This window comes from Dromiciops gliroides, chromosome 6, assembly GCF_019393635.1.
Source record: "Dromiciops gliroides isolate mDroGli1 chromosome 6, mDroGli1.pri, whole genome shotgun sequence".
Lineage (NCBI taxonomy): Eukaryota > Metazoa > Chordata > Mammalia > Microbiotheria > Microbiotheriidae > Dromiciops > Dromiciops gliroides.
In genome coordinates, this window is record NC_057866.1 from 37004805 (window position 1) to 37028213 (window position 23409).

The following is a 23409-nucleotide window of genomic DNA, read 5'->3' on the forward strand; positions in this document are numbered from 1 at the left end:
GAAAAGTGACTTGCCTAGGATCACTTTTCCGTAAGTGTTGGAATCAGTTGCTAATCCCTTCTCCAACTCTAAATCCAGAGGTTTCCCAGAGCTGCCCTGAATTGGGGGGGGGGGGAAGGGAGGAGATGCACACGAGCTATTATTATGTTGAAAGTTATTAATAAAAATACGTTTCAAGGCCAGGGTATGATTGCTAAACTCAATTTGAACAATTAATTGTTCATTGAAAAGAAACTGCAATCCTCTCACTGGGATTTCTCTCTTAGAGCCACTATGTGTGAAATTGAAATCTAAAGATATCTCTCCAAATATTCTCTTCTCCAGGGAAGTTTTTCCCCAAGAGTTGTGTAAGATAAGGAGCTGGCCGCAAAGTTATTTGCAACCTCTCTCTCTCTCTCTCTCTCTCTCTCTCTCTCTCTCTCTCCATACTTGGCCCATACCAGGAAAGCATGCTGGTAAAAGGAAACTTTATGGGGGGGGGGGAGAGAAAGTTGGCCATAGTGTTCCCATCTGGAAGATTTTACATTCTGGAATCCAAAGACCTATTTATTTTTTGGGGACCCATGCTTGCCCCAATTCAGAATTAAAGCATATAACCAATAACTGGCTTGTTATCAGGCTTAATGAAAGCAAAGAAACGCAAACATGCTCTCTGCCCTCAGAGATAATAAACAGTAATGTGTTATTGTAAAATTCTTCTTTAAAGAAATTCTTGCTTGTTCATGATTTTTTTTTATAAAAAGGGATTTATTTTCTTAAGGAAATTGTGAAAACCTTTTTTTATTAATCCTCATTTCACTTTGGAATTGACTTCCCAATCTTTCCAATCCTCTGAATTAAGACTTCTGAATTAGAAACCAGTTAGGACCTGGACCCCTGTGAATTTTATTCTCCTTTTATTCTCCTTCCTGATTGTACAGTGATTATGTATGACATTAAATATTTATCACATAATTCAGGCTGCTTGAAAAAGTCTGGGAGGCTTTTCCCATTAAAAGGAAGTGTCTGGGCATGAGAATGTCTTTTTATATTAATAACTTAAAAATTGTAGTGAATAGTGTGGATACAAAGTGACTCCTTTAGCTGCCTCCTGACTCCAAAAAATACATTTAGTTCATATTGTCAGGGACCCAATTCCTCGAACAAGAAGGTCAGAGAATCATAGGAAAGAATAACACATGCATTGTATTCTCGGGATTAATCTTGACCTTGTAGTGGGGATTGACCTCTGGACTCTTAGCCCTGAAGGTCCAAGCATTTGAGTCCTCTTTTCAACAACCAACCTCTGGTCCCTTGTCAATAAGTATTTATTAAGCACCTAGTATGTGCCTGGCACTTTGCTAAGCACTAGGGATACAAATAGAAGCAAAAGATAATGCCTGACTCAAGGAGCTTACAGTCTAATTGGGGGGGGGGGGAATGAAGCAATCAAATTATGTACCAACAAGCTACATAGGATAAAAAGGAAATTGTTAAGGCAGGGAAGGCACTAGCATTAAAAGAGTTTGGGGGGCAGCTAGATGGTGCAGTGGATAGAGCACTGGCCCTGGAGGCAGGAGGACCTGAGTTCAAATCCAGCCTCAGACACTTGACATTTACTAGCTGTCTGACCCTGGGCAAGTCACTTAACCCCAATTGCCTCACCAAAAAAAAGAAAAAGAAAAAGAAAAAAAAATAGGTCTCTGGATGACCTCAGATAAGTAAGTTCTAGAAGTTTCTTCTTCCCCATCCACAAGATGGGGATAATGAATATCGTCATGAATATCATCATCTACCTTTCCCCAGGGAGGGTTATCAAGGTTGTTCCAGTGTGTAATTATCATGAGCAAGCCTGGTTCTGAGAAGAAATGAAAAAAATGTCTCCCTGTCACTTTCCTTGCAGATGTGGGGTGCAATACTGCGTGTACCATCAGACTGGGTAGATGAGCTGGTTTTGCTGAAATGATTATTTTCTCTTTCTTTTTAAATTCTTTGTTATAAGGAATGGCTTAGTAGGTATGGGAAGGATGAGGGATATAGACATGAATAAAAGTGACGTAAAAACAAAAGATATCAGTAGAATTATTTTTTTAAAGGAACAGTAAGTTCCTCCCTGAATTTCTTTTCTGGTAGCAAATGGATGTGGTGCAATAGGAATGAACGGCATGGGATTTATATTAAGAAGACCTGGGTTTGAATCCTGGCTCTGGGCCTCAGTTTCCTCATCAGTAAATTGATGGAGTTGACCTAGCTGGAATCTGAGGTCTCTTCCAGCTCTAAACAGATCATTCTACTCTTCCATGTCAGGAAGCATGAATTTAGGACTGGGAGAACAGTAGAGATCATCTAATCCATTTTACAGATGAAACTGAGGCAAGGATGAGGAGAGGCTTACCCAAGGTCAGGTGGTTAGGAAAGGCAGGGGCCCGTCATTCTTCCCAGGTCTAGTGCTCTCACCAAGCCCCACAAGCCTAGGGACCATAATAAATGGTTTTTAAAGAGAAAGTTTATAAATGTTTTTTAATGAAGTTGTTTCGAAGGCAATTTGAGTTCAGTGGAAACGAAGGTACTTGGTAAATATGAACACCCCCCCCCCCCCCCCCCCCCCCCCCCCCCCCCCCGCCCGGCCCTGCCTTGGAGGTGAATGTAAAATAGCCAGAAAATCAAAACATCTCATTTGGTCTTTCTTCCTGATGCCTGGGGGGAAGGGCAAAAGAATCTTCCTGTTATTACTTATCATTAATTCAGGGCGGTATATTTGCACAGTTATTTACTGGCTATTTATAAAGTGAACAGGTTTAACCACTAGATCATTTCAGCATTTTCAAGCAGGGGGATAGAGACAGGTGGGTGGGAGAGCCCTGCCCAGGTCTGAGGAGACCCTCCTCCAGGACCCCTTCCCACTTCTGCTGGACTGTGGTCTGCAGCACTGCCCACTCCACTGGCCATCCCCAACTACCTTCCATCCCCCAAACCCCTCCTATACCCTTCCTGTGACCTCTACTCCTTACAGGCAATCTATATGGCTAGAAATAATGCTATAGATCCTAGATCCAAAGGAGGAAGGAGCCTCAGAGACTAACTAACCCAACGCCCTCATTTGGCAAATGAGAAAACTGAGGCCCAATGCCCAAGGTCACACAGATAGCAAGTGTCAGAGGCAGCATTTGAACCCAGGGCTTCCAATTCCAAAGTCAAAAATTCTCTTTCCAGTGCCCAGCATGGTCTTTGGGGTACAATGATTACAGTTCACCTTGATATAAAGTTTTTGTTTAAAATGTAGCTTCCTCACAAAATCCTTCGAGGCCCAGAAAAAGGAGAGAAATCAGCTACTGATTAAGGGGGACCTTAGTGATTTTCTAGTCCTGCTCCTTGATCCAGTCCAATTCAACAGGACAAGCATTTATGAGGCTCTTATTTTGCCCAAAGTGTCAAGCATTTATTAATCATCTGCTTGGCTCAAAGCATCTTACTAGGCCTTGATGGTACAAAGACAAAACAAATCTTTAAGAGGCCCTGCCCTCAAGCTTACATTCTATCTAGGGATTCAACTTGTACCCAGATATGCAAATATGAACTTATCTGAGGAGCAACAGAAGAGGGCAGCTAGGTGATGCACTGGATAGAGTGCCAGACCTGGAGTCAGGAGGGTCGGAGTTCAAATTTGAACTTAAGACACTTCCTAGCTGTGTGACCCTGGGCAAGTCACTTACCCCAGTTGGCCTGGGTTTCCTCTTCTGTAGAATGAGGGGAGGAGTAACATGGTCAGACTTATGCTTTAGAAAGATTATTATGGAAGATTGGATTGGAGAGGGAAGAGATTAGATGCAGAGACCACTTAAGAGGCTCTTGTATTTTACAGATTAGAGGATCATAAATCTTGAACTGAAATCCAAGCTCCCTCATTTTACAGTGGAGGAAAGTGGAGCCCAGGGAAGTTAATAGACTTGCCCAAGGTAACACAAGCAGAAAGCTTCCAGTCTTCCAGACTCAGTTCAGTGTCCTATCCATAGAAATGGATCCCTGAAGTCCTCATGTTGACACTGAAGACCACAAATTAACATTATCTATGTTGTATGGTATTTTTATTTATTTGGTTAAACATCTCCCAATTATATTATATATCTCAAACTTCTGGATTGTTTGACACGGCTGCCACCCCAAACTAGGATTTAAGGAAGGCATCTCCCACCTCCACACCTTTGCTTATTGGTTGTCCCTGCCCAGACTACTGACTCCACTGCCTGGGCTCTTTCCTTTGTATCTCTTACTGCTTCAGTTGATCTGCCCTGGTGGATAAGGGATCCCTGGGTTGGGATCCCATCTATGTTACTTAATTTAATTTGTGAGAGTCTGGGAGGATCGCTCCATCTCTCTCAGTTTCCCCAACTGTAAAATAAAGGGATTGGACTAGATTCTGAGATCCCCAAAGTGGGCCTACTCCTGCATGTTCTCATTTTAAATTTCTTCTCTGGGACAAGGCTGTTACTTTCAGCCTTAGTTGAGAAAAAGGGAGATGGGGAGGGGTATATGAAGAAAATTCCCAAAGGAGAATTTTGAGGTGGTTCAGGCCACCTCTGTCCCTGAGGGGAGTGCAATGCAGCGCCCCGCCAGCCCCCCAGCCCTGGCACTGGCCCCTTTAAGTAGCCAAGTCAGTCGTGATGCCGCTGCTGTTGTATTGCTAATCCCCCAGGAGCCCAGCTTTTTTTTTTTTTTAAGGGAAAAAAGGAAAAGAAAAGAAATAAAACGGGCAGCTGTCTCTTTAAATGTGATTTCTTCTATGTATTTGAATCGTGATCAGGAAAAAGGAAATGAAACCAGAGACAGAGGGAGGCTGAGCAAAAAATAGACATTTCACAGAGAAGGGGGGGAGACACGCACACCCCCCTCGACCCGCCCCCTCTCTCCTCCCTCCTCCTCCTCCTCCTCCTCCTCCCTCTCCCCTCCCTCCCTCCCTCCCTCCTGCCCGCCCCATCACACACGCGCGCTCAGAAAGCCTGAGCCCAAGGTGTGCGGGGGACTCCAGGGCACAGGTTCGCAGCGGGGACAGGGGCAGGAGCGGGAGCGGGAGCCAAGGCAGGGGCAGGAGGGAGCCCGAGCCAAGGCAGCGGCAGCTACCGCAGCAGCACCAGCAGCCGGAGCCGGGAGGGAGAGGCGCAGGCGAGGCTCCCCGGGATGGAGGGTTAAGTCCCGGAGCCGGAGCAGAGTGGATCTGCACGGGGGGGCCCCGGCAGGCAGGCAGGCAGAGCGAGCCCCGCTCCCTGTCCCATCCCATTTCGCGGCCACACACCCCGCCTGACCTCCCCCCCGCCCCCCACCCGGGGGACTCGCCCGCGCTCGCTCGCCCGCTCTCCCTGGCGCTGCGAGGGAGCCCGTGAATGTCATTGAGGGCGGAGGGGAGAGTCAGCCGGTGAGCAGCCGCGGAGGCAGCGCTGCCCTAGGAGGGGCAGGAGAAGGAGGACCAGGACCAGGACCCGAGGGGGTGCCGAACTGCCCGCCCGGCCCTGCGCGACAAAGGAGCCCCCTACACACACATCCCCAGCGGCGCGCCACCCCCTTCGCCAATGTCCTCGGCCATCGAGAGGAAGAGCCTGGACCCGTCCGAGTAAGTGGCCGCTCCATCCTCCAGCCTTGGAGCCGTGGAGGGGGGTTGGAGGAACGGGGCGGGGGTCGGGGGGGAGAGATGGAGGCGCTGCGCCCAGGACCTCTTGTGCCCCACACGGATGGCGAGGGAGGGGCTTCATCCAAAATGGGCTTCTGGTAATCTCCCGCAGCGTGCCCCTTCGCACTTGGCCTCTCAGCGGGCTCGCCCCTCTTTCCCCGGGGCTGCCCCTCCCATCTCCCTCGAGGGGGTGCCCCATCCAATGGGGAGGGCTGGGGTCCCCGTCTCTTAGGCGGCCCTGCCCCTGGGGGGAATGGGAGCCCCCTGCGGAATGAATAGATGTTTCTCGGATGGGGGGGGGGTGAGAGTGGAGAGAGGAACCCGGGCTGAGGTTCTGGCCAGGGTCCCGCCACCCCACGCTCAGCCTGAGCCGAGCCGAAGGTCAAGAGCGGACCGATGCTCAACTTGTACTAGTTCCCGGAGCGAGGAGCGCGGGCCGGGCAAACTTTGATCTGAGCTCAGCCGGGCTTGGGCGTGCAGGTGGAAGAGGGCAGAGAGGCTCCCGGAGTTGGGGACGGCTCCCGCCTCTCTTTCCTGTACCTCTTCTCTTTCTCCCTCTCCTCCCTGGAGATCGTGTACTTCCGAGTAGGTCCCAAAGCTTGCTTCTCTCTTCTCCTGCCTCAGGAGGAGGGGGACACCAGAAGCTTCATGCTCTGAGAGCAACGAATGGTGTTAGAAATGTCTGTGGGTTGGTTGCCCTTCTGGGCTCTCTAGACGGCTGGAGGCTAATAGGCTATCTCTGACGTCTACAGACATTGAGAGGCCAGAGGTGTCTTAAAAGACATGGGTGTCTTCACAGCTCCTGCTTTAAACGTTGGACTTGTGGGGGGGAGGAAGGGTTGGGGGGGGGAGAGAATTGGGGTTATATGTGGAGGAAGGGAGAAAAAAATAAACCCTTTTCCGTAAACTAATTTTAAGATGTATTAGCTCCCAGGTTTGGAGACTTTTTTACTCCCTTGAAGCCCACACAGGCTCATCTGTTGAGAGGCTTCTTACACATCACAGAAGGGGTTAGGTAGCAAGAGATTCACTTGTGCTTTCTGAAAGCTTTTGTTTTCCTTTTTCATTTCTCGGAGCTGTTTGAAAGAATCAGACTTTCCTGCCTGAAGTATTTCCCCTTCAGTTTTCATCCACATTGTTTACCTGGGCCTTACCCTGAGATAGAGGACATAAAAGCCCATTTTTAGTCTCATAAAACACCGGAAGGGCCCCTAATAAAATGAGTATAAATATCACAATGGAGTTTTGAAGTCGAGTTCTAAATGCAGTTCTAAAGTAGAGAGGTGTGTGATCAGTTTCTTCAAATAAATTTCCCAGAGAGGTTGGGTGGGCATGGGGCAACTCTATACTTAGAAATAGAGATTATGTCTAGTTGATGTATTTAATAGGTTGTTGATGCTTATGAAAATTTCAAAGTGAATCTTGGCACAAAAATATCCCCTCTTGGATTTTTTTTCTTGCCATGGTCAATTCAACTCAACAAACAGTTAAGCCCCTGCTGTGTGCAGGAGGCCGTGAGGAAAGACTGCAAAGCAGAATACTGCAGGTTTGACAATTGACATCGAATGCCACCGAGGTCAGCAAACCCTTCATTCACTAGCCCTTTTATTAGCTGATAAATTGGGAGGCACTGGTTTCCTCAAGAATAAATATTAGATATTTGTTCTCTGAAAACTTTGTTAACCCAGACAAAGATGGAAAACCTGACACCTCTGCTATCCCATAAATGTAGTTGACCAACTCCATTCCCTGGGTCATTTTCCCCCCAGAAGGGCACTTCAGTCCAAGCCAGTTGTGGAGTGCCTAGTCAACATGTAATGTGTCCTGGTTGTTGTCGATCAGAATTTTACAAACAAACAAACAGAAAATCTCGAGAAGTGATCCGAGAAATCCAGGCTGATTTTTTGAGTTAGAAAAGGGACCAGCAGCCATAATTGGCCACTTGCTGTGTAGAAGCCTGAAAACACTCTGGGAGCATTTAAAATATTCATTTGGGGGTGCTCCCACTTAGTCATTGCCTTGGAATTCTCACTAAACAGAACTCTGACTGTGGATAATGAGCTATTATAACACCAATTACAGTAAGAACTCTGTGAGATAGATGGCGATAATATCTCATCCTGTCCAAGGCTATCTTATCTCAGGGCATCTTAATACTTGCTTTTGCTTAACATTTGAAAATGTAGACCACTTTCTTAAAAGATATTTAACTCCATACTTACAGGAGATTGGGTCATCGATGTCAACGTCCCCATGTTGCAGATAGACAAAAGCCTGTCGGAGCTTGCTTGAGCTGGGAAGTTTCTGGAAGGCAGCAGCAGTTTTTCTATTTCATTCTGTATCCCCAGCTCACAATGTACAGTGCCGGAGACTTTTATTTTTCTCTCTTGTCAGACTTGAGATTTCTTTGGAATGAAGAACTCCCAATGATGAAACTCCCCCTCTTAAAGCAAAGGGGTGAGGAAGGAGATAGAGCACCAGCCCTGGAGTCAGGAGGACCTAAGTTCAAATCTGGCCTCAGACACTTGACACTTACTAGCTGTGTGACCCTGGGCAAGTCACTTAACCCCAATTGCCTCACCAAAAGAAATTTTAAAAAAAGCAAAGGGGTCCCTGTTTTCCAGGTTATAGTTCTAGAGGTTTGCCCCAGGGGCACTGAAAGGTTAAATTACTTGCCTAGGATTATACAACCAGTATATGTATCAGAGTCTGTCTGAGGCTAGATGCAGAACAGGTCTTCCTCACTATCCATTAAGCCTGGCTGCCTTAGATTTAGTAAACATTTAATAAATGTGAAGATTTTAAAAAATTTTGTTCCCTCCCTTTCTCTCTCTCTTTCCTTAACTATTAACACATTTTCAGATTTTCACCCTTCTTGGTGGTTGGACTGCTCAAGAGGTTGGTATTTAATATATGGCATAATAACCACAGGGTCTCCTGTCTATTCTTCCATCCACTGGACGCCACTGCTTCATTGTAAGCAATCTAAAGGCAATTCCATTTTCATTCCAGTCAGTTGGCATCAGCTGAGCATGAATTCTTCTCTTTCATAGTTGATTGGGTGGCAGTGTCATCCACAGCCATTCAATGAAACAGGTTAAAAAAAGGTGCCACATACATCTTGGAAGTGCCCAAAAAGGAAGAGGCAAGAGGGAATTCTGTGTTGATGGCTGTGAAAATCAATCGATAAACATTTATTAAGTGCCTACTATCGCCAGGCACTGCGCTAAGTGCTGGAAACATCTGGATGAAAACATCTGGAATAGGAATAACTTTTCAGGAAAACGGAAGTAAAAGCCCTCATGCTAAGTTACTGTCATTCACCTCGGTGGAAACAAAGAAAAATGACAATGTTTGGCGGCTGTGACTTCTTAAAACCATTTTAAGAGCCGTGTTTTTTAGCTGTCTTAGGTTTCAGATTATGGTGTGCTCTTGTGACGATCTATGCTGTTCACAGTTGCTGAATATAGGAGTGTCTTTCACTTTCTGCTGGGTGGGCACTTTCACAATAATATATACTCATGGGACAGACATACACCTACCCCTAGACACATTTTACGGTTGGACAAATTGGGACACAGAAAGAATGGTTGGTCCACAAAACCGGGAGACTGAGATTAGCCTCCTTAAGGAAGGGGAGGAGAATTCACTCTGGGAATTGGGCAGTTACAAACTGAGCCTACTTTTGAAAGCTTAATAGGTTTTTTTGTTTGTTTTTTGTCTTTTTTTCCGGGGCTATGAGGGTTAAGTGACATGTCCAAGGTCACACAGCTAGTAACTGTCAAGCGTCTGAGGTCAGATTTGAACTCAGGTCCTCCTGAATCCAGGGCCAATGTTTTATCTACTGCGCCACCTAGCTGCCCCAGCTTAATAGGTTTTTGTTTTGTTTTGTTTTTTAAATGTGATTTGGGCTCCAGAGAACACTCTTTAGCTGGGGAAAAAACATCTGTAAAGAGGTCATGTCAACAAGAGTTTAACAGACCACACCTATTCTATGCCCATCGATGTACTAGGAACCCTCCTCTCTCTCTCTCTTTTTTTTTTCCTGGAATAGAACAACTTTGTTAGAAAAGACCCTTCCATGGGGTCCGGCACATGGTAGACCCTTAAGAAATACATGTAGATTAGTTGATAGTCTTTAATTCAACATTTATGAAGCACTCACTACTGGCTCAACACTGCCCTATGTCTCTGGAGATACAGATAACAACAGACAAAAAATGAGACTTTACCATTTCTATTTAGTGAGCTGTGGTGCGAAACCTATGTAGCTCAGCTAATATAAGGGAACTTCAAGAGAGAACAATTGACCTGGCTTTCATCAGGCTTTATACTTTAGAGATTTTGGTCTGGCCTTCACAAGGTTGAGAGGGGCTCATTAAATATGGGAACAGAATTTAATTAAGTGCCTACTATGTGTCAGGCGCTGTGCTAAATGTTTTACAAGTATCTCATTTAAGGGGTATGTCTAAATGGCAGTGGAGAAAACCAAGAGTGATGAAGTTTTGAATGTGAAAGAAGAAAACAGCATTTTGTTATGATCTCACCCTCTCTCCCTTCCTGACTTTCTTTTCTCTGCGCACCACATCGTTGGGGCATTTGACTATCGATGCATTTCCAGATTTGTACTGTCTCGTGTGCTTCGGTTACCCTGGGAGATCCTCTTTCTTTTAGGCTCGTTCAGTGGAAAGAGCTCTGGATTTGGAGATAGAGCGTTTGGATTCAAATCCCTTATTTAACACTAACTACCTGGGGGCAGCTAAGTGGTGCAGTGGATAAAGCACCAGCCCTGGATTCAGGAGGACCTGAGTTCAAATCCAGCCTCAGGCACTTGACACTCACTAGCTGTGTGACCCTGGGCAAGTCACTTAACCCTCATTGCCCCATCAAAAACAAAACAAAACACTGACTACCTGTGTAGTTGGGGCCTCAGTCTCCTCAGCTGTAAAATGAGGCTAATCTCTAAGGCCCCTCCCCACTCTAAATGTATGGTCACAGCAGTCTTGAGTGCTGTCCATTGGCACCAAACAGTGCCCATGGATGCCTCTTGTATACCCAGGGCATAAACATGGTAGGAGATAAGGTGAAGAAAGAGATTGAGAGGGAAGGAAGGTAGGGAGATAGATACAGAGAAAGGAGTTGGGGAAAAAAGTAGGGAAGCACAGATGTTGGGCACCAATTGAGTGCCCCCAGTGTTGCCCAAAGTGCTGTTTGGTCACTTTCCTGGGGATTGCTCTTGGTTTAATGTGTAGCTCTCCCCACCCCCCAAACCAAACCAAACCAACTAAAGATCCCAGCTCTACCTCCCCTGCCAGTTTATGGAGCGTGTTTCCCAACTTTTCAGGCAGAACCCCTACGTTGTTCATCAATCACACTCGTTCTTTCTAGGGAACCAGTGGACGAGGTGCTGCAGATTCCGCCATCACTGCTGACATGTGGTGGCTGCCAGCAAAACATAGGGGACCGATACTTCTTGAAGGCCATCGATCAGTACTGGCATGAGGACTGCCTTAGCTGCGACCTTTGCGGGTGCCGCCTGGGGGAAGTGGGGCGTCGCTTGTACTACAAGCTGGGACGAAAGCTCTGCAGGAGAGACTATCTCAGGTAGGGCTGTGTGGCCTGGGAGCCATCTCTTCCTCCTCCTCCTCTTTCTTCCTCCCATTCCTGCTCCCCCTCCTCCTTCTCTTCCTCTTCCTCCCCCACCCCCACCCCCTTCTTCTTCCCCTCCCCTCTTCTTCCTCCCTCCCCCTCCCCCTTCTCCTCGGAGATTCCCTCAGGGGCAGCCAGGGGTTTCACTGAACCTGTGTCTCTTGGTACCTTTCTCTAGCATCCAATCACCTGAGTTCTTTTGTGTGCTAATGATAAAACCCAACTGCACAGCCTGGTCCCCAAAGGTCAAATCCAAGAGGAGGGTTTAAAAATGTTTCGTGTTTAGGTGGCATGTTGATGTCACAAAAGCTCAGATTGCTCTGCAGATCTCTTCCATCTGACCCTCAGGAAGATGGCACGAGTAAACTTGCAGTAACTGAGATGTGGGTTCGAATCCCACTTCAGACATTTCCTGGCTATATGGCTATGGCAAAGTCTCTTTACTCCTCTGTAAAATGATGATAATTACTCACACTTTCATGTCTCAAATGAGGTGATATATGTATAGTGCTTTATTTACCTCAAAGATCTCTATATAAATATCCATGATGGTGCTCCTGTCACAGGGCAGTAATATTAGGATCATAAGTTTAGAGAAAGAAAGTACCTTCAGAGTTCTTAACCTGGAGCCCATGAATTTGGATGCGAAAAAAAATACATCTTTCTTTTTTCACTAACCTTCGGGTTTCCTTTGAAATCCTCTGCATTTGAGGGCCAGGGTTAGGTGTTTTTAATGTATTTGTTTTGCTTATTTTAAAAAATTCTGAGAAGGCCGAAGGGGTCCAGGACCTTGTCCTCCCCCTCTCAAGAAAGGTTAAGAAGTCCTGCCCTAATTGGAGGGCATCTTCGAGATCATCCAATCCGACTTCCCCATTTGGCACTGAAATTGGAAGGGAAACCTGGTGGGAGGGAAATGACCCGTCCAAGATCACAAAGAGTAATCTGTAACAGAGCAAGGATTCACACGGGGCCATCCACTTCCAGACCCGGTTTTCTTGCTACTACAACCTCCCAATTTAAGAATACAGAAACAAGGGGGCAGCTAGATGGCGCAGTGGATAGAGCACCAGGCCTGGAGTCAGGAGTACCTGAGTTCAAATCCGGCCTCAGACACTTAACACTTATTAGCTGTGTGACCCTGGGCAAGTCACTTAACCCCAATTGCCTCACTAAAAAAAAAAAAAAAAAGAATACAGAAACAAAAGCGATGCAGAATGAAATAACTAGATCTACATCATCCGGTGGGACTGGAGTTCAGGGAGGTTGGAGCCCCTATGCCCCAAAGCAGCAGGTCTCCTGGATGCGACCACACATTTCTCCAACAGTGTTTGCTGCTTGGCCTACAAGGAGCAGCTCTCGGTAGGGATTCCTGGAAAGGGGGCTCCGTCACCTCTGCAGTCAGATCTGGTCAAGTGTGTGTTGATATTGCTATCCCTGGGGCAGAGAATCCATAAGAAAAAAATCACAGATAGGCTGCCAGAGGCTGCAGTCCCTCCCAAGTTCTCAAAGTATTTTCCATTTCAAAAATCGGAATAAGTTTGATGGGGGAAATGGCTTATCTTTCAATTCAGAAAGTCCTAACACATACTTCTCTTTTCAGTCCCCTGATGAAGTCCTGCTGGATTGGGGGTCAGTTATTTAATAGGGGTCACAAAGAGTCGGACGCAACTCAATGACTGGACAACAGCAAAATATTTAATAGAAATACAATACCATCCAACAAGCATTTATTTTGGAAAAACACGTTTTTATTGATCTCTTTTGGTTTTTTATCAGGCATTTCAGAAGTCAGAGTGTCATTTCTAAACGTAAATAGCTTTTAAAAGGCATTAGGACTTTTGGGACACCGTGGATTTCTCAGTGGATTTCTTTTTCCTTTTCCAAAGCACCATCCCTTATAAGAAAAAATTAAAAAGAGGAAAAAACCAGTTCAATAAAATGAACAAATATATGAAGAAGCCTGATATTATCTGTAGTGTTCTACAACCATAGTCCTCTACTCTGCACAAAAGGCGTGGGAGGATGGGAGGTGAGGGGGCAGTGCCTTCTCATATCTCATCTCTGGGGCCAAGCTTGATCATTGGGATTTCTCTGTATTCAGTTTCTATTGGTTTTCTTTTCATTCTTTCTATTAACATTTTTAAGTCGGGGTTCTCACTCTTTTTGTGGCCCAGATTTCTTTGGCATTCCAGAGAAACCTATGACCCCCCCTTTTCAGAATCCTGGGTTCTTTTCTCTTTTTTTGAGGCACAGTTAAGTGACTTGCCCAGGGTCACACAGCTAGTAAGTGTCTGAGGTCAAATTTGAACTCAAGTCCTTCTGACTCCAGGGCTAGTGCTCTCCCCACTGTACTACTTAGCTGCCCCCTTTTTCTTTTATTTTGAGGCAGTAGGGGTTAAGTGACTTGCCCAGGGTCACACAGCTAGTCAAGAATACCATTATTAAATATATAAAATTTAAACAAATGACTACAAAGGAAATCAAAGGTTAGTGAAAATAAAGATGCCATTTCCCCCATTTAGGTTCCCAGACCCTCTAAAATCTGTCCACAGACCCAGTGGGGTCCATGGACCCCAAGTTAAAAACCCTTGGTTCTAATTCCTTGTCAGCTAGGGGTTACATAGGATAGAATGTTGGATTTGTTGTTGAGAAGACCTGAGTTTAAAACAGATACTAGCTGGGTGACCCTAGACAAATTGCTTACTCTCTCTCATCCTCAGCTTTCTCATCTGCAAAATGGGAATAATAAACAGCATCTACTTCACAGGGTTGCTGTGAGGATCAGTTGAGAAAACATATGCAAAGCACTTTGTAAACCCTGAAGCTCAATATAGATGTTGTTGTTATTGTTGTTCTTCTTATTATTTTGTTTTCCTTGTTATGCTTACTTCATCTTGCATCATTTCATATAAGTTTTCCTATGCTTCTCCCATATTCACCAACAGTCATTTATTAATTAGCCCCCGCTATGTATGTGTAAAGTACTTTGGGAAGTACTTTAAAGATAAAATGAAAAATAGACCCAGCCCTAGAGAAGCTTACATTATACTGAGGGTGGGGATCCTAAATACTTTATAGCCAGTTTGCCAGGTCATTGATGGAAATAAAAACGGAAATCATTCCCATTGGGATCCTTGATTCCATTTCTGTTCAATCATCTGAATCTTAAGTGATTCCTATAGAGAGAGGTCAGAAGGTCCAGTTCCCTCACTCCCACCCCTGGTTCTATGATTTTATATAATTCTCTAAACCCAGTGCTATTTATGTTAATTTACCTATTTACTTACCCATCCACACATCCATTCTTTGTTTGTTTATTTATGGATTTGTTTATGTTTATTTAGGTTTCTTATTTTCCATTTTGAAAATGAGGAAAACAGGCTATGAGATCACAAAGTTAATTAACTTGTGTCTCAGTGACATGAAATAATTCCCCCTACCCCCGCCCCCATCACACACACTATTTTTCCAGGTAACATGTTAATTAACTATGTGTTAGTGCAGACTCTTCTCAAAGCATTTAATATTCAAATTATCATCATTAAAATGAGCAACTGAGAGTTTTAGCAGAGCCATTGCCTGAGAGAGGCAAGAGAAACCATTTAATTTTCCTTCTGAGATGATAATAGAGCCATAGACCATCCATCGAGCTTGGGTTTTGCTTGAAGGGTCCAGCAATGGGTTTGGTTAAAGGTAACATCTAGAAAATGACAAAATTCTCACTTGGGAATAGCCTCAGTCATCTTTTCCTTAGGACGGGTGCTCTGAACTTGGAGAGATTTCAAAGGGTTCGTGAACTTGGACAGGAAAAAAAAATTATATTTCTATTTTCACTAAATTCTGAATCAAACTTAGCATTGAATTAAAAAAAAACAACATCCTTCTGAGAAGGGGTCTGTAGGCTTCTCCAGACTACCAGAAGGGTCCATGACACACAAAGTTAAGAACCCTCACTGTGGAAGAACTCTGTCCCTGAAATGGTACCAATTTGCTTCATTCCCCAGAACAATAAAGGCAGTGTGGTACAATGGAAAGAGCCTTGCCCCTGGAGCCAGAGGACCTAGGTTCAAATCTCACATTTTACACTTCCAGCCTCTGTGACCTTGGGCAAGTCACTTGCTCTCTGGGCCTCAGTTTCCCCATCTATAAAATAATTGAGTTGGATTAGATGTCCTCTGAGGTGCCTCCCACATTTAGGTCTAGAAGCCTAAATTGCTTCCCTTCCCTAGGCCTGAGTTTTCCTCATCCCTAAAATAAGGAGATTAAAGTGTCCTCCAAAGTCCTCTCACCTCCAGAGCTAGTCTCCTATAACTCTTCTTCATGTGAAATGTTCACTGGAATTTAAGGCGGAACTTCAGATACACCTCCAGCAGCTGCCTTGGCATGTACTCACTCCTGACTGTATATTCCCTTCTGTAACATCAATGAGCCCCATGATTGGGGGGTGAGGGGGGAGAGAGGGGAGCAGCTGCCCCTCTTCACGCCCCCTCCCCAGTGTCAGTTTCTCATCAGGCGCTTAGTAAAATGTTCTGGGATGAATGGGTGATGGAACTTTCCATCCCCTGCACAAAGTGATTTGATTTTTTGTTAGTTGTTGAAATCTGGCCCCAAATTTCCTGATTAAATCTTCACTTCCCCATAAGTATTGGAGGCTTCGGTCAGATGGGGACGGCTGGGTCCTCTGGACCACTCTGCGCCTTTGGGCCTTAACTGTGGCCCAAGATAGATCTCTTCAAATGTCCAGTGGCCTCTCCTTTCACTCCTGCCGTGAGGGCTCACTGAGGCAAGCCAGGTCCTTCTGTCAAATTGGTATAGTAGTTCTCCCCTGATCATCCCAATTAGTACGAGGTGGTTCTCCTGATGATCTCGGAAAGGTCCTAATGAGCATTGTTAGACAGAGGCAAACTTGAGGGTGGGCTGGTCCGGAAACACCAGGCCTTTGCTAAACAACATGCCTCATTGATCTTGTTTATGTTTGTCAGGATACTTTCAGGTTCATGTAAAGAGGACATCCCTCTGTCCAACTTAACATTTCCTGCTTTGGTAGTCTTAAAATCAGCCCCCTGACCACAAGACAGAGATCCAGTTATATGCACATACATGTATGCATGTGTATATGCATCTATGTAAACCCATATCTATCTGTGTCCATAAACATGTGTGTATGGATATATACAGATCTATGCATACATGTGTGCCTATTCATGAGCATTTACATACAGTATATCTATGTGTATGTGTATATATGAGCATATACAAATGGATGTATTGCTTATAAGTACATGATATACATGTACAACTATGTACACATACATGTGTGTGTTTATGCATGTGTGTATACACATGCACACAGGGAGGAGGGCCTATATTAACAACAAGAGAGTAAGATGTCACCATCTCTAGGCTCACCCAGTCCCTCACATTTCTCTTCCCCATGACACCTCCATGCCAAGCCTCTTGGGCACATAGCTTTTTGTCCTCTCCCATCTCTGGACCTAGGAAGAGTTTTTTGTTTGTCCTTTATTTTTGCAGGGCAATGAGGGTCAAGTGACTTGCCCAGGGTCACACAGCTAGTAAGTGTCAAGGGTCTGAGGCCGGATTTGAACTCAGGTCCTCCTGAATCTAGGGCCGGTGCTTTAAACACTTTGCCACCTAGCTGCCCCCGTCCTTTTTTTTTTTTTTTTTTTGGCAAGGCAATTGGGGTTAAGTGACTTGCCCAGGGTCACACAGCTAGTAAGTGTTAAGTGTCTGAGGCCGGATTTGAGTCCCCCTGACTCCAGGGCTGGTGCTCTATCCACTGCACCTCCTAGCTGCCCCTTACCTGTCCTTCATTCTTGAAGAGGACCATGTCATCACCCCGATTTCATGACTTGTACTAAATAGGATTTAAGTGAGGGAGGGCTGTGCAAGGTCACTAACCTTATCTTCTCCTCCAGAGCCATCTGTATCCAGTGGTGAGATAGATATCAGGAAGACTGGAGATGACCCTGGATGTTTAAGGCACTTGGGTTTAAGTGACTTGTCCAGGGTCACACAGCTAGTGTCTGAAATGATTATTGAACTTAGGTCCTCCCAACTTCAGGGCCAGCGCTCTATCCACAGCACCACCTATCCACCCCTCCCTAGGAACAGCAAACAAATCCACGCTACCATTCCTAGAAAGGACCCATCAATCAATTGCTCTTGGATTCAGACCAAAACACCCTTCACTGGGAGACTGGGAGCCACTCCCCTTAATCTCTGTCTTTCCCTCAAGCCTCTTGAAGGCAGGCTTTTCATATTTAGATAATCATCACTTCCTACAGTGCCTAGAATTTAATAAGCAGTTAATATATATTTTTTTCATTCTGATAATTCACATCTCATTATATATATATATATAAATGTATATAAAAATGTGTGTATGTATATGTGCATATATGTATTTATGCATGTAGGAAAGGCAGAAGTATCACAGGAGGAAGGGGGGGAGGGTATTTCACAAAATCCCACAGTTTCAGAGTCAAAAAGGCCTTTCTAGCCCAACCCATACCTGGAAAAGAATCCTCTAAATACACCTAGCTTTATGTCAAATCAACGCACATTTATGAGAAGACGCCCAGTGATGTTTTTGTTCCAGACAACAAGCCTGCATTTGACTCTTTGTGTCCTCCTACCCCCGCTCCTGGTTCTGTACTTTGGGCTTAAACAGAGCCAGTTTAATCCCTCTTCTATGTCTCTCAGGTATTTACCTATAACCAGCCTCCTCCCTCCCCAAAGCCTCACCTGAGTCTTCTCTTGGTCCACGCTAAACCTTCCCAGTTTATATGGGATGAATTTGGGGGCCTTTGCCACCCCGGATGCCCTCTGGGCACTTTTCAGCTTATGCATGTCCTTCCTAAAATGGAGTTCCCAGAGGGATGATGGAGCTAATTTTATTCCTGCAAGTTGAACCTCTCAAGGAAGCCTTATTAAAAGTCATTCAGCAAGACAATGATGGAGTTGGGGACACAAGATTTCTTGATTAAAAAGCTAGTATAGGTCAGCTCCCATGGCCATGAATTCCAAGGGACCCCTGGGATCTTCTCCTCTCATTGAATGGGTCAGTGACACTTTGAAAAAAAAACAGATTGCCAAATTTTAAAACTAGGGAGCATTTATTTGTTTAATCAGAACATCCTTTGCTTTACAAAGAGATTCATCACAGAGGAACAGTCAAATAGTGAACTCCGCCAGGATCTATAAACCTGGTAGAAGGCAGGCACCATTTTTGTTTTTGAATCACCAGTGCCTCACACAGTCTAGTCACGTCAAGGAGAGTCAACAAACCTTTATTAGGAGCTGACCATGTGCCAGGCATTGCGCTAAGTGCTACAGATACAAAGAAAGTCAAAGAGTTCACATTCCAGTAGGTACTTTGGATGTAGAAGCCACTTGAATAAATGTTGAATTGGAATTATGATTAGATTGGTAAAATAATTAATTTACATCGCACTGTTGTTTGCTGTTCAGTCGTGTCTGACTCTTTGTGAGCCCATTTGGGGTTTTCTTGGCAAAGACACAGGAGTGGTTTGCCATTTCCTTCTCCAGCTCATTTTACAGATGAGGAAACTGAGGCAAGCAGGGTTAAGTGATTTGCCCAAGGTCACACAACAACTTGTATATTTCTTAGGTCTTCCTGATTCCAGGCCCAGTGTTCTATCCACTGCCACCTAGATACTTCTGGAATGTAATAGGCACTTAAGAAATGCTTGTTGATTTGATTGCTTAATTACCAGGATGTGGTTGAATTCGAATTGGATTCAAATCCTGGTACTACTTTCTGCCTTTGTAATCTTAGGTTGCTGGTCAGTTAACCTGTGTGTCTCAGTTTTCTCATTTATAAAATGGGAAGAATATAATAGATGATCTCTGGGATTTCTTGATTTTTTTGTTTTTTGTTTTTTTGTTTTTTGCGGGGCAATGAGGGTCAAGTGACTTGCCCAGGGTCACACAGCTAGTAAGTGTCAAGTGTCTGAGGTCACATTTGAACTCAGGCCCTCCTGAATCCAGGGCTGGTGCTTTATCCACTGCGCCACCTAGCTGCCCCCTCTGGGATTTCTTCCAGCTCTAAGTGCTATCGTATGAAGCGGGGAGACAAACCTAAATTGGAATTTTGTTGCATTGGCTTGAAAATAAGTGAGACCAGGGGCAGCTAGGTGGCGCAGTGGATAGAGCACCAGCCCTGGAGTCAGGAGTACTTGAGTTTAAATCCGGCCTCAGACACTTCACACTTACTAGCTGTGTGACCCTGGGCAAGTCACTTAACCCTCATTACCCCACCAAAAAAAAAAAAAAGGTAAACAGTTTGAAATGGAAATATATTATTAAAAAAAAAGAAAAGAAAAAGAAAAGAAGTGAGACCAACAGCTGTTATGCAGGGGTTTTCACTGAAGTGGAATTTGACCTTCAGACAGTATAGCTTCATTTAAATGTCCTAGGAGATATTTCCACTGGACCCTCCTGGCAAGGAAGAATGAAACCTTAGATCTCCCAATTCAGCTCTTGCACACCATTTGGAAAGATGATGTTTCCCCCATGCGTCTGTCTAAACAGACCTGTTCACCTGGAGCTGGTTCTTTCTGTTGAATTTCCTTTTATCCCCCATCAGAATTGGGTGACCCTCACATTGGACTTGGTGATTTGTGAAATGACCAATGGACAGTCATATACTCTGGTGAAATACAATCTTAGACATCCTTCCACACCAACTCCCACCTAAAATTATCTCCTCTCTCCCCTATTCCAGGTTAGAGATTTACTCCTTTGGGTTGAACATTTTTCTCTTTTCAAATGCAAACAACTCTTGAATGGGTGATGGTGGAAATATTTTTATTTCTATAGCTCTCTCACTTGATCTGTAACAACTCAGTGATATAAGTACTGTGGGTATTTATTATTCCCATTTTACAGATAAGGAAATTAAGGCTCACAACAACTCCTAAGTGTCAGAAGCAAGATTTAAACCAGGACTCTCTGAATTCCCAAGTTCTGCCCTCTTTTACACCAACCTGCCTCTCTCTCATCACCGTATTAAATTTCTAACATCTTAGTATGAACCAAGAATCCACTCATCCCCTCCTGAAAAAGATCTCCAAATGAAAACTCCCAGGAATATTATAGCCAAATTCCAGAGCTCCTGGATCCAGGAGAAGACATTACAAGCAGCTTAGGAGGAACCAACATGATGAATGTTTTCCTCCAGGGCGGAGAGGTCTGGGCCATTATTGGGATGCTCACTGGGGAAGACAGAGGGCACCACAACATTTTTCTAGACTCCCTAATTTTGATTAGGATAACCTCCATTTTTCTAAGAAAAAGGAGGGAGCACTGATGATCAGCCACCCTGGGGAAACTCTTCCAGATGAGTCACCCCATGGGATTTTCCCAGCTCGTTTTGTCCTAATCTGTTCCCAAACCTTTATTATACTAAGGTTTCTTTTTCCTCCTTAATACTTTGTTATTATTTGTTTGGGGGGTTTTCCCTCTGTCCCCCAGGCTTTTTGGCCAAGATGGCCTCTGTGCTTCCTGCGACAAGCGGATCCGGGCGTACGAGATGACCATGCGGGTGAAGGAGAAAGTATACCACCTGGAATGTTTCAAATGTGCAGCCTGTCAGAAGCACTTTTGTGTTGGCGACAGGTACCTCCTCATCAACTCAGACATAGTGTGCGAACAGGACATCTATGAATGGACTAAGATCAATGGGATGATCTAGGCAAGAAGCCAGAGTCTCTGGTCGGTGTTTCGCTGATGACACAAACCTATAGTCTCGATAGGGAGGGGATGGGGGGGGACCGCTGAGCTATGCACTCTGGGTAATAGGGGTGGGGTGGGGTAATTTCTTTAGGGATGAAACCATGGTTCCTTATCAGGCAGCCCAGCATAGCATCAAAGTGAGCTGCACGGGAGCAAGGAGAGCAGATTGAAACGTGAAGAACATGCTGACTCTTAGAAAGAATTGCTAGCGGAAGGCTATCGGTAATAACTGACATTATTAGCTGAGGTGTGGGGTGGATGGGTGGGTGGGGGGCAAATAATGAGAAGCTAATGGGATCTCATACCTGCAGATAGTGAGTTATCCGTATAAAAAGTCGTTCTGACTTTGACACTCGAAAAGGAGAAATGTGCAATTGGTTGGTTTTGTTTCTTCCCTGGGGCTTTTCCAATAACCCTATTTAGATTCCTGTTCTTCACCCAAGGGGGAGGACCAGGGAAGAGAGAGAGAGGGTGTCCATCCCTGTCTCTTGGCCATATTCCCAAGGCCTTCAGCTTTGGACGTACAGGAAACACGTTTGCATGGGGACATGTTTCAGTTGGGGATTGTTCATTGCAACTTTTAACTACGACACTTCCCTAAAGATAGATAAGATGCTGGCTAACCACTGTTTTTAGACACCTCTGTTCAAGGTGAAGGATTTCACTGATTGTTTCTATACAAATGTAAATCTAAGCAGAGTTGTTCAACTATTTTATTATCTTAGATTATATCAATAAAATATTTGTTGTGTGTAGTAAAATCCTGCAGATTTAATAAAAATGACTGACCGAGATGCTGTGTCAATTTCTTTGGATATCTTGGTTTAGAATAGCAATTCGATTCCATGATGTTTATTAGCAGCACCTACTGTGTGCTAGGTATGGGGACACAGTGACAAAAATGAGGAAGGAAATTGCATTCCATGGGGAAGGAATATGTACATAGATAATTAGATTTAAACATTTTGAATTTGGTAGATCTGTGATTTCAATCAATCAGGCATCCATTAAATATTGCTTACTATGTCCTAAAAAAAATGTTAAAAAAAAAATGCCTGGGGCAGCTAGGTAGTACAGCGGATAGAGCACAGGCCCTGGATTCAGGAGGACCTGAGTTCAAATCTGATCTCAGACACTTGATACTTACTAGCTGTGTGACCCTGGGCAAGTCACTTAATGCCAATTGCCTCACCAAAATAAAAATAATAATAATAATAATAATAATAATAATACCCTTTAGGAGCTGACATTCAAGGGAGGAAAGCAATTACATTGTTTTTGGAGAAGTTCCTCCTAATATTAAGGCTGATTATCACCTGTTTTGCCACAGAGTCTCACTTACCTGGAGTAGTAAGAAACTAATCCATTTTCCCAAAGTCACACAATAGTATGTGTCAGAGGCAGGATTTGAACCCCGCGTCTTTCCAGATTGCCACAGCTGCTTCTCAAAAAAAAAAAAAGAAGGAGAGGTGGGTGGGGTTGGGGGTCAAGAGCGTATTCTACCATTCATAATTTCATACTTTGCAATATAGAGAAAGCAGAAAAGCAAATATGGCATAATGGAAATAACACGTGGACTGGGCACCAGGAGACCTCAATTTGAGTCCCAGCTCTGTTACTAATGAACTGGCAGATGACTTCATTTTGCTAGGTCTGGAAAAATCCTTGTCTGTCACATGACAGTTTCTATCTGACATCAGAAACAGAAAGACCCGTGTTCAAATCCTGATTCTGACCTGTACATACTAGTTGTGTGACCATGGACAGCAAAACCAAACATTTATTAAGTTCTTATTGTATGCTCGGCAAAGTAGTAAGTACAAGAGAAACAGGAAAGGCAAAAATATTTGCCTTCAAAAAGCTCTCATTCTAAGGGACAAGGCAACTCTAAGGCAGAGTGACATCAGGGGAATTGGAAAAAAGGCCTCCAATGTGACCAGACAATCACAATCTCTGGACGTCGGTTTCCTTATCAATAAAATGGGGTAAGACCAGGTGACCTCTACAGTTCCTTCTAGTTCTAAAATAACTGGATGAAGTTCCAGATGGATAAAAGGAGTTGTACACAGCAATGAAACCACAGGTCTGGACTCTCAAGAAAGAATTAACAAAAAAAAATAAAACAGGAAAATAAACAGATGTCTTATTTGGTTCATTCTACTGGAACTTTCTCTTCCCATCAGGGTTTAGGCCAAAGCAAACAGATGCCCATATTGTTAGCAATCACATAACAGGTCAACATTTAGCTCAAAGGGATGCAGTTTAATTAAACTGTTATTGTTAGGTGTTTATTATTGCCCTTGTATTGTAGAAAACATAAAAAAAAGCCAAGATCACTGCCC

The 23409-nt window shown here is 44.4% G+C and overlaps 1 protein-coding gene across 2 annotated transcripts; it reads left to right on the top strand.

Moving 5' to 3' along the window:
• The first annotated feature begins 4953 nt into the window (after positions 1 to 4953).
• Positions 4954 to 21861, top strand: LMO2 (LIM domain only 2). 2 transcript variants are annotated; one of them, XM_043973492.1, is made up of 5 exons: positions 4954 to 5584; positions 7866 to 7979; positions 8504 to 8539; positions 11030 to 11245; positions 20807 to 21861. In XM_043973492.1, exons 1-5 carry the CDS (start codon positions 5544 to 5546, stop codon positions 21024 to 21026), a joined length of 627 nt encoding a protein of 208 aa, XP_043829427.1. In that variant the 5' UTR covers positions 4954 to 5543; the 3' UTR covers positions 21027 to 21861. The 2 variants fall into 2 exon arrangements, with proteins under 2 accessions (XP_043829427.1, XP_043829428.1); XM_043973493.1 differs by lacking the exons at positions 7866 to 7979; positions 8504 to 8539.
• Positions 21862 to 23409: the final 1548 nt, after the last annotated feature.